Source organism: Oryx dammah, unplaced genomic scaffold, assembly GCF_014754425.2.
Source record: "Oryx dammah isolate SB20612 unplaced genomic scaffold, SCBI_Odam_1.1 HiC_scaffold_27, whole genome shotgun sequence".
Lineage (NCBI taxonomy): Eukaryota > Metazoa > Chordata > Mammalia > Artiodactyla > Bovidae > Oryx > Oryx dammah.
This window is the reverse complement of record NW_024070211.1, coordinates 29292593-29303890: the sequence shown is the minus strand read 5'-3', so window position 1 is coordinate 29303890 and position 11298 is coordinate 29292593. Positions and strand designations below refer to the sequence as shown.

The following is an 11298-nucleotide window of genomic DNA, read 5'->3' as shown; positions in this document are numbered from 1 at the left end:
TAATAGTCCCAGGGACTGAGTTTCATTGGTTCAGTTTGGATCATGTGCCCAACCCTAACCTATCATAGGAGTTAGAGAAATGGGCTTCTCTGACTGGCCAGGTTCAATGACATGACCACACCTGGAAAGGCAATGTCAGACTCAGTTGAAACACAGTGTACTGGGAGTGGGGAAGGAGTTCCTCAGAGGTATAGGGAGTCTGATATCAGAAATGATGCAAAGCGGCAAAATCATAATCAATCACCAACAAGTCCACTTATTTGGAGGCTCTTAGAAGAGTTAGATGAGAAAGGCATAAAAAGTCACTTTGGAAAATGCTACGTCTGATTTCTGGTGCTGTAATTCATTATATGAGAAGAAATTGAGGTAGACATGTGGCTTCACAGGTATTTGAATACTGCATAATTTAAAAAATAACCTATAAGCACTTCCATCTTTTTTCCCATAAATCATAGTAGTCTCTTTCTTTCTAAATCACAAAAAAAGAAAAAGGGAGGGCTATGTTAAGTGGGCAGCCTTAGAAGTTCCAGGGAAGGACAGAGAACAGGATAAGTTGTAGATGTGAACTTAAAAAGCCCTGTGTGTACACTTGTGTGTATTGGGGGAAGGGGTCATCCTAGTCCTCCAAAGCCCTGACCACAAATGTCAGCGTTGGAAGCAGGAGGAAAGCTAACCCTGATGGTCAGTAAACCCTAGGCTCGGGCCAAAGCAGGGACAATGTGGGAGAGAGAGGACTTGGACTGGTCTGGATTTGAATACAGACTCTGACCAACCATAGGTAGCACCAGTCAGGGGATTTCTGTCTCTTAGCCTTCTTCTGGGGGCTGGGGAGCCAAATGAGATGCATAGGTGTTCCATGAACACTAGTCTCTTCTTCCTCTTACTGTTCTTAGTAAACTTAGGGCTAGTCCATCAGAGACAAGAGGACTTCCCAGGTGACGCTAGTGGTAAAGAACCTGCCTGCCGACGCAGGAGACCTCAGAGACATGGGCTCGATCCCTCGGTTGGGAAGATCCCCTGGAGGAGGGCATGGTAAGCCTCTCCAGTATTCTTGCCTGGAGAATCTCATGGAAGAGTAGCCTGGCGGGGGGTCACAGAGTCAGACAGTACAGAAGCAACTTAGCACACACCAGAGATGGGAATACGAGACCACCTGACCTGCCTCTTGAGAAATCTGTATGCAGGTCAGGAAGCAACAGTTAGAACTGGACATGGAACAACAGACTGGTTCCAAATAGGAAAAGGAGTACGTCAAGGCTGTATATTGTCACCCTGCTTATTTAACTTCTATGCAGAGTACATCATGAGAAACGCTGGACTGGAAGAAATACAAGCTGGAATCAAGATTGCTGCAAGAAATATCAATAACCTCAGATATGCAGATGACACCACCCTTATGGCAGAAAGTGAAGAGGAACTAAAAAGCCTCTTGATGAAAGTGAAAGAGGAGATTTAAAAAGTTGGCTTAAAGCTCAACATTCAGAAAACGAAGATCATGGCATCCGGTCCCATCACTTCATGGGAAATAGATGGGGAAACAATGGAAACAGTGTCAGACTTTATTTTTTGGGGCTCCAAAATCACTGCAGATGGTGACTGCAGCCATGAAATTAAAAGACGCTTACTCCTTGGAAGAAAATTTATGACCAACCTAGATAGCGTATTTAAAAGCAGAGACATTAGTTTGCCAACTAATGTCCGTCTAGTCAAGGCTATGGTTTTTCCTGTGGTCATGTATGGATGTGAGAGTTGGACCATAAAAAAAGCTGAGCGCCAAAGAATTGATGCTTTTGAACTGTGGTGTTGGAGAAGACTCTTGAGAGTCCCTTGGACTGCAAGGAGATCCAACCAGTCCACTCTGAAGGAGATCAGCCCTGGGATTTCTTTGGAAGGAATGATGCTAAAGCTGAAACTCCAGTACTTTGGCCACCTCATGCAAAGAGTTGACTCATTGGAAAAGACTCTGATGCTGGGAGGGATTGGGGGCAGGAGGAGAAGGGGATGACCGAGGATGAGATGGCTGGATGGCATCACTGACTCGATGGATGTCAGTCTGAGTAAACTCCGGGAGTTGGTGATGGACAGGGAGGCCTGGCGTGCTGCGATTCATGGGGTCGTAAAGAGTCGGACACGACTGAGTGACTGAACTGAACTGAACTGACAGTCTATCAGGGACAATAGGGCAAAGTGATTAAGAACATGGACTCAACCCTGCCCATCTAGAGTGGAGTGCACACCTTCCATGTATTAACTGGGTGACCTTGGACAAGTTACTTAACCTTTCTGTGCCTCCACTTCTCATCTGTCCAATGGGGTTGATGCTCACACCACCTGAGAAGCGGATTGGAAGGATTAAATGAGTTACACCCTGCAGAGCTGGGCACATAGGGCACCCTTTCTGCAGCAGTGGCTGTTGTTCAGTAGATGCCCACCCCAGCCACTGGGAGGGCACTGGCCGTCCATCCTACAGGCTCAGAGAGGCCAACCTGTCCAATACAGCTTCACAGCTAGTACGTCAACTTCTCCAGAGCATCCTTCCACTGGTCTATCAGGCCCTAAGCAGCAGTGGTAACAAAGGTCCTTAACAGATGACTAAGAAAATAGACAAGAAACTGGATGTTGATCCTTCTGTGATCCACCTTGCCAACTTGCTCTTTCCCCTAAGCAACTAGGAGGAAACAGCCAGCACCAAGGGGAAGGGAATTAAGGGAAGTGAGAGAGTTGAGAACATGGGCTCCCAGGAGGCAGGAGCCTGTCAGGACAGGTAACTGGAGGGTTCTGTGCAACTGGAGAGCCTGAGCAAGGGGAGGTGAAGGAGAGTGGCAGTGACAGGAGAAAAACTCTAAGGGGTAGAGGGCTCAGGGAGCAAATTTTCCCTCGGGCCAACAGTCCAGAACAGCAGGGATACAGGGATGCAATAAGGAGGGGGACTCTGTTCAGTTCAGTTCAGTTCAGTTCAGTTCAGTTCAGTTCAGTGAGCATACCTTAAGGAACAAAAAATTGCAGTTTGCCCTTTTTTTGACCTTGCTGCATGGCATGTGGAACCTTAGTTCCTAGACCAGAAAGTGAACCCGTGCCCCTTGCAGTGGAGTCTTAACTATTGAACTGTTGTGGAAGTCTCTGCTGCTTCTTTTTTTAAAAAATTTTACCTAATAGAAAAGATTTTGTCAAACTTTATGTAATTCACACATGAAAGCAATAGGTTTGTTTTAAATAATCTTTGTATTAATTTTATTGAGATACAATTTATATAATACAAATGACACCCTTTTAAAGTATACAATTCAGTGGGTTTGAATATATGTGCAGTTTTGCAGCTGCTGCCACAATCTAATTTTAGAACATTTTCAACACTCCCAGAAGAAACCCTGGGACCCTCTGGTGTCAGGTGCCTGCCTGCCTCCACACCCCACCCTTCCCCCACACCAAGCAACCACTGGTTTATTTTCCATCTCTATCAATTTGCCTGTTCTGGGCATTTAATCATACAAATGGAATCATACAATATGTGGTCTTTTGTGACTGGCTTCTTTCACTCAACACGTTTTCAAGGTTCAGCATATTATGGCACATGTCAGTACTTCCCTCCTTTTTACAGCTGGACAATATTCCATTATATCTATCTATCTATCTCACATTTTGTTTATGCATTCACCAGTTGATGAACAATTGGGTTGTTTCCACTTTTTGTGTATTCTGCATAATGATGCTATGAATATCTGTGTGTACATTTTTATGTGGACAGATGTTTTCAGCTCTCTTGGGTATACACCTCAGAGTGGAATTGTCATATAGCAACTTCACATTTAATATTTTGAGGAACTAACAAACCACTTCCCAAAGCAGTTGTGAATTTTCTTAATGCCACTGGTGGTGGCTCACGTGCAGAGAAAGACTTATTCAGAATTCACTTGGGCTTTTAAAAATTAGTGCTCGATTTTTTAAAATGCAAATTTTAAAACGTATTTTTAAAACTAAGTTCAATTTTGTCACGTCATTCTAATTATAAACCTAGCTAATGCTTTTTACATTTATTTATTTGTTTATTTTTGGCTGTGCGGGGTCTTTGTTGGTGCTCAGGCTTTCTCTAGTTGCAGTGAGCGGTGGCTATTTGTTGTGTGCTTGGTCTTCTCATTGCAGTGGCTTCTTTTGTCGCAGAACATAGGCTTTAGGTGCTCAGGCCTCAGCAGTCGCAACTCGTGGGCTCTAAAGCTTGGGCTCAGTACTTCTGGTGTATGGGCTGAGCTGCTCCTCAGCGTGTGGAATCTTCCTGGACCAGGGATCAAACCCATGTTCCATGTGTTGGATTCCTAGTCACTGTACCACCAAGGACGTCCTAGCTAGTATTAACTTTTAAGGGCACTTCAATTAACAATTTGTCCTCTTTACAAAATTAAAACTGCTTTAGGCAGTTTATGCCTTATTTATTCATTCCATATATTCTACTACTTTTTTAAAAGCAATTGATTGTTATATGCCAATTATAAAAAGTAGAGACATCACTTTGCTGACAAAGGTCTGTATAGTCAAAGCTATGGTTTTTCCAGTAGTCATGTATGGATGTGAGAGTTGGACTGTAAAGAAAGCTGAGCACAGAAGAATTGATGCTTTTGAACCATGGTGCTGGAGAAGACTCTTGAGAGTCCCTTGGACTGCAAGGAGACCAAACCAGTCAATACTAAAGGAAATTAACCCTGAATATTCATTACTTTGGCCACTTGATGCGAAGAGGTGACTCATTGGAAAAGACCCTGATGCTGGGAAAGATGGAGGGCAGGAGAAGGGAGCAACAGAGGATGAGATGGTTGAGTGGCATCATCAACTCAAAGGACAGTGAAGGACAGGGAGGTCTGGCATGCTGCAGTCTGTAGGGTTGCAAAGAGTCAGACACAACTAAGCAACTGAACAACATATCCCAGTAATGTTGGAAAAAATAAAGGAAAAATAATTCTCTAACTTTTTTAAACAAATTGATAAACCAGCTTCCCAAGTACTTTTAATGCAATCTAATAAAAGTAAACATATAAATATAGTAAAATTTAAAGTTTTTTTAAAGTATTGTTCTATTTACAGTCCCAGTAAGAATTGAACTCCAAAGTACAGTTGTATGTTACAGCTTCCAAGGTCATTGTAAATACTCATGTCATTCTCTCTGCCACCTAAGAATGTCAAATACTCCCTCTGCTGGACAGTACCTCAAGTTTGGGCTTAGCCCCAGAAGTCACAGTTCCAACCAGCTACTGGGTGTTTAGTGAAATGGGTTAATGGCCCTTTAAGAGCAGTAGGGAATCTCCCAGTTGCCATGGAGACATCTGGATACAAAGCAGGTAGCAGCAGGCAGCATGTCCTCTAAAGTTCAATCCAAAGGTGAGAAGAGGGCTGAGGAGTTGGGGGGTGGGGGCCTGGAAAGTGAGGAGGGCATCTCTCCCTCACCATCCACCTTGGGGTGGCCTTGGAAAATTCTGCTCTTGTGACTCCGGCCCCATCGCTGTCCTCCTCAGGGCCTGCCATCTGCCATCTCAGCCTCTCCTCTTTCCATAGGCTCCAAAGCCAAGGACCACCATCCCTCAACCCAGGAGAATCTGCCACCCCCAGAGGCCAACGCTGAGGCCATCCACTTCCTCGACTCCCTCCGTGAGCTGGGCGGTGAGGGTGGAGGGGGTGGACGAAACTGTGGACAGGAGGAAGAGAGAAAGCCCAGACATGGCCACCTCTCTCTCAGCCTTGAATCTCCTGGGACTCAGAAAGGGCCTGAAGCATACTGGTTGATAGTCTTCAACTAACGGAAGACCCCAGGGACACAGCGGGGATGGGGATCGCTGTGCGTGCGTGCGTGCGTGCGTGCGTGCGTGCGTGTGTGTGTGTGTGTGTGTGTGTAGAGGGGTCGGGGATATCTTCACCTCTGACTGCTGCAGAGGCCAATGGAGGGGAGGCAGGGGCTGCCTGGGAGATGTGAGATGAGGAGAGGGTGGGTGGAGACCATGGGGGCACTGGTGGCCAGGGGGTCAGAGAGTTGAGGACTAGGAGCTGGGGCTTTAACTGTTCCCACGGGACCCTCACTCCGCAGGGCAGGAGGAGCTGCTGCTGCTGTTCTTCTCAGAGACACTGGTCATGGTCTCGGACACAGGGGAGCCTCAGGGAGAGCTGACCATTGAGGTGCAGAGAGGGAAATACAAAGACCAATCTGGTGTCATAACGTACTTCCCCTTCGTGCATGCCTCCAGCCGAGGCTTCGTGGACAAAACACTCTGCGGAAGCTCCCTTCTGGGTAGAGCTCCTGACCAACCCCCACCCCCCAATCCCAGCTGTCCTACTCTGCCCCCCACCCCCAGCCCCTAACTCCCAGGACGTTCACTCCTACCAACCCTTTGATTTCACCTTGGGACTAGAACGAGGCAAAGAGAAAGCGTGGGATGTGGGGTGACAAGAAGATCATCACAGCCTTAGTTTTGACCTGCGGCCACCCTACCCCTGAGTTGTCCAGCCCAGGCCACCAACTGCCCTTCCCACAGTCTCCAGCCCTGTCTCCTGTGTTCACCTCCCTCCCCCTAGCCTATCTCTCGTGGAAACTGGAGGTTGTGGAACAACAGAGTCAGGAGTTCATCAAGGTACCTCCTGGGCTCCCAGCCTTGATCACAGATAGAAGGTTTTCTATCCACATCTCTCCTCGGTTTTCTCATTTATGGAGGACGGACAAGGTGACCTCTGGGGGATCTCACACATATACAGTCGGTGAGCCCCTCATTCTCCCCTCCTGCTCTGGCCCCTAGTTCCACATTCTCCCTATGGAACAGAAGACGAGTTTGCTGAAGCAGGATGATCAGCTGGCCATGACCAGAATGGTCAAGGAGGGTGAGGTAAGGTGAGAGCCAGGTGGGAGCCATACTCAACATCCTCTTTGGAACCACAAACTGGGGACAGAGGGTGTCAGGCCAGAGCCTGCCCTGGGGACCCTATGGACTGGACTGTATGCTAACACTTGGCTTGCCCAACCTCCCCCTACTTCCCAGCTCAAGGTCCCTGACCCAGATTTGTCCTGAACAGGAAGTGAAGACCGAAGTGACTTTCTTCCCCAGGCCCTCCATTGAGGGCTTCGTCTCCCAGGCCGCTAACCTGGTGTTGCTGAGGGTGATGGCCTGGCGTCATATGGTGCCCAGCAATGCTCGTTTCCTGGCCTTGGACACTGAAGGCAAACTCTGCTATTCTACTTACGTGAGCCATCTCCCTGGGCGGGGACTTGGTCTGCAGGCAAACTAGAAGGGGCAGAGAGGATGCTGATTTGGGAGAAAAAGCAGCTGTGGAGTGGAAGAGCGGGTTGGGTAGGGATAAACCCCGGCGTGTGGGGGTGAAACTTCCAAAGGCAGGAGAAAACAAGATTGCATTTATTAGAAGACCAAGGCAAGTGGTGTGAGGAAAATAGGGATTAAAAAGGTGGGAGCAACGGAAGAAAGCGATGCTTTTTGCACAAAAGTCAGTTCAGGAAAAAAAACATAGTGTAGAGCCACTTTTAGAGACTTTTTTTAAACATCAGGAAATATAAATCTCCTAATTCACTTGAATTTTATTTTGTCTCAACCCTGAAGGGTGCTTCTTTATTTTGGCTAAACTTTCATCACCAACCTACCTAGGACTTCCTGCAATATGTGATTTTGAAGCTGTGTCTGTGGCCATACACTTTGGGGGCTGATTTGACCAGCTTTGTAAATGACACTGGAGTCTCTTCTGTCACAAACATGACAAACAGCAATGAGTCTGACACAAACAGGCACAAACCATTTCCCCCCCAATTTTCTCTGAAATGTTTTTATGTTAGCATTTTTCTCCTCGCAGCCTTAGCTGTAATAGGGATTTAAGTTTTAATTACAACAGGTAGCTTGCATGGGCCTGAGACAGCCCCAAATCTCAGTCTCAATTCTTGCTCCTTGGAAGAAAAGCTATGACAAACCTAGACCACATATTAAAAAGCAGAGATAGCACTTTGCCAACAAATCTCTGTATAGTTAAAGCTGTGGTTTTTCCAGTAGTCATGTACAGATGTGAGAGTTGGACCATAAAAAAGGCTGAGCGTGGAAGAATTGATGCTTTCGAACTATGGTGCTAGAGAAGACTCTTGAGAGTCCCTTGGACAGCAAGGAGATCAAACCAGTCAATCCTAAAAGAAATCAATCTTGAATATTCATTGGAAGTACTGCTGCTGAAGCTGAAGCTCCAATACTTTGGCCACCTGATGTGAAGAGCCTCCAAAACATTGGAAAAGACCCTGATGCTGGGAAAGATTGAAGGCAGGAGGAGAAGGGGGCAACAGAGGATGAGATGGTTGGATGGCATCACTGATTCAATGGACATGAATTTGAACAAACTCTGGAAGATACTGAAGGACAGGGAAGCCTGGCATGCTGCAGTCCATAAAGTTGCAAAGCATCAGACATGACTTAGAAACTGAACAATAAAAAAGTCCCTCTCCAGAGCCTCACTACCCTCTCTCCTCCCAGTAACCCAACCCCTGCCCTCTCCCACACTCACCCCTAGTTTGTGATCTGTGTTACAGAATCTGCCAGCTAGAAGCAGTTGGTCATGGAGCTGGCATGGAGAGGGGTTGAGGCAGGAGCAGGGTGGAGCTGGCTTTCTATGAGAGGACCTCAACTTAACCCGGGGCTGCAACCCATATCTTGTGGAGCCTGAGGGTCTGGACAGCCAAGGGTTGCTTATCACCACTGAACAAGCAGTGAAGCTACAAGATGGAGAGAGGGGCCGGTGAGATGGAGGGGGAGGTCCTGGTGGGCATCCGCCTCACCTCGCTCCCTTCATTTCGGTTGCTGCCAGCAAGCCCTGGGCTCCCAGACAATCCAGGTGGGCCATCAGCAGGTGGAAGTGTTCATTGTGGAGCAGACGGTACACTCAGAACAAGGCATCCCCATGTCCTGCCAGTTTTACCTGCTCTCTGATGGGTGAGCTACTGTTGGTGAGGCCAAGGGGGGCAGTACTGAGCACAAACATGGGAGCTCAACCACCTGGGCGGACATGGGCTAAGTCTTCCTTCACTACCAGGGAGACTTGTTGTTGAGATCGGAGTGCCCCTGGCTTTACCCATTCATTCACCTTTTTCCATATATTCACTCATTTTCTTGATCTTCACAATGCCTCCCAAATCTCACCAAAGAACCCTGAACAGCTGAAGGAGTCAAGGTCAACTTCACAGGGCATAGCTAAAGTAGCTGCCACAGGTGTGGGTGTAATATTGAAAACACAAAAGTTTGAAAAACTTAGCACTCGATAAGATCATCAGGTTGGAGGAAGCATCTTAATACACTGCCAAGCTGTCACCAGCAAAGCACAGGCACCAAAATCCTGAGAAAATTCGGAAGGGAGAGGAGCATTTGTTTCTTGAAATTTTCACAGAGGTACTGACAGAATCACCAACTGGGAAAAGCAAAGAAACAAACAAACTAGAACTTTGTTGGCTTTCCTTAGTTCATAATTTGGCTTGCCATTTTTTTTTTTTTTTTTTGGCTGCACTTCATGGCTTGTGGGACCTTAGTTCCCCAAGAAGGGACTGAACCCAGGCCCTTGGCAGTGAAAGTGTGGAGTCCCACTGGCATGCCAGGGAACTCTTTTGTGGTTCTTTCAGCACTCACACCTATAAAGGTCTTGCACATGTGCACACATCTTCAAAGTAGACACAGTCCCCGGTTTGAAAAGCAAGGGCCATTATCTGGGGATCTAGACATGAACAGCACCCTGGAACTCAAAGACAAGTGGGGGAGAGGGAGAGGATGGCAGTAAAGGGAGGCCCCCAGGACACCCTTCAAAGGAGCCGGCTGATCTAGGAAGACTCACATCTTTTCCGTGTTGCACTCCAGGCACCTGGCCAAGAGGATCCAGGTGGGCTCCCCCGGGTGCTGCATGATCACCAAGGTGCCTGTATTGAGGGAAGAGGGTGAGTGAAGCTGCCGAGCCTCCCAGGGTGCAGGGGCTGCCTTGAGTGTGCCACCTCTCGGGTGGGAGGCCAAATGAGACACAGAGGCTTTGCTTTCCAGGAAGTGCTTATTAGTCCCTCAGTCATGTCTGACTCTTTGCAACCCTATGGACTGTAGCCCACCAGGCTCCTCTGTCCATGGGGATTCTCCAGGCAAGAATACTGGAGTGGGTTGCCATTTCGTTCTCCAGGGGATCTTCTTGACCCAGGGATGGAGCTCAGGTCTCCTGCATTACAGGCGGATTCTTTACCATCTGAGCCACTAGGGAAGCCCTTGTTTTCCAGTCCCTGTCCCTAATTAGGAGAGGATCACTTTGCTGGGAACTCTGCCCATATGGGCGGCCAGAACCCTGAGGTTTTCCCTGAGCCTGCCTAGAACAGGTGTAGTCATCCCTCTATATCTGAGGAAGGTTCTGGGGTCAGAATAGGCATGCAGCCTTCCTCCCACCCAGGGGCTTCCCTGGTGGCTCAGTGGGTAAAGAATCTTCCTGCAATGCAGGAGATGCAGGTTCTGTCCCTGGGTCGGGATGATCCCCTGGAGAAGATAATGGTAACCCACTCCATTATTCTTGCCTGGAGAATCCCATGGACAGAGGAGCCTGGTGGGCTACAGTCCATGGGAGTCGCAAAGAGTCGGACACGACTTAGCGACTAAACCACCACCACCTTCCTCCCACGGGACTCCTTCAGATGATATTGAGCCTCGCCCAGCATTTAAGAAGAAGCCCCTGGTGTGGGAGGAGGACCTGGAGCTCTACTCGCGGTTCCTGGACCGCAAGGTGAGGAGCGGCTGCAGGCAGCCTGAGGTCCCCACCCCCATAACCCCCTACTCCCGCCCTGGGCATATATTCCACCCTTTGTCATCACTTTTCCTGCCTGGTTGAAATACTGCACCCCGAGGGGATGGGGACCCCCCAGCGTTCCTAATCCCTCCATGGGTCAAAGGAGGGGGGTGCGCCCCTGGGGAGCGGGGGTCCGGTCCGGGTCCGGCTCAGGCTCGCCACGGCACCACCAGGAGGAGCTCCGTCTCAGCCACAACAGCTATCTACGGCAGCACCCTGAGGCCCAGGCTCTCATCTCCGACTTCCTGCTCTTCCTGCTGCTGCGCCAGCCGGTCGACGTGGTCACCTTCGCCGCCGAGTACTTCGGCCCCTTCGCCAAGAGACGCCCGCCCACCCCAGCCTTGCGCTCCTCCAACCGGCCCAGCCCTTTCCGCGAGCTGGAGCCGGAGCGCAGCGAGGCCTAGGCAGGCAGCAAGGCGGGCCCGGGGCCTCCCTGGCGGTGACTGGACGGGAAGCGGGGGCGTCAGGGCTGGGCTGGGA

The 11298-nt window shown here is 48.8% G+C and overlaps 1 protein-coding gene across 1 annotated transcript; it reads left to right on the top strand.

The window, feature by feature from the left end:
* Positions 1-5155: 5155 nt before the first annotated feature.
* LOC120854380 (ciliogenesis associated TTC17 interacting protein) lies at positions 5156-11222 on the top strand. Its single transcript, XM_040228368.1, has 10 exons — positions 5156-5367; positions 5542-5634; positions 6068-6268; positions 6553-6608; positions 6771-6857; positions 7045-7212; positions 8824-8948; positions 9861-9937; positions 10667-10755; positions 10992-11222. The coding sequence occupies exons 1-10, from the start codon at positions 5343-5345 to the stop codon at positions 11220-11222; spliced, it is 1152 nt and encodes a 383-aa protein (XP_040084302.1). The 5' UTR covers positions 5156-5342.
* Positions 11223-11298: the final 76 nt, after the last annotated feature.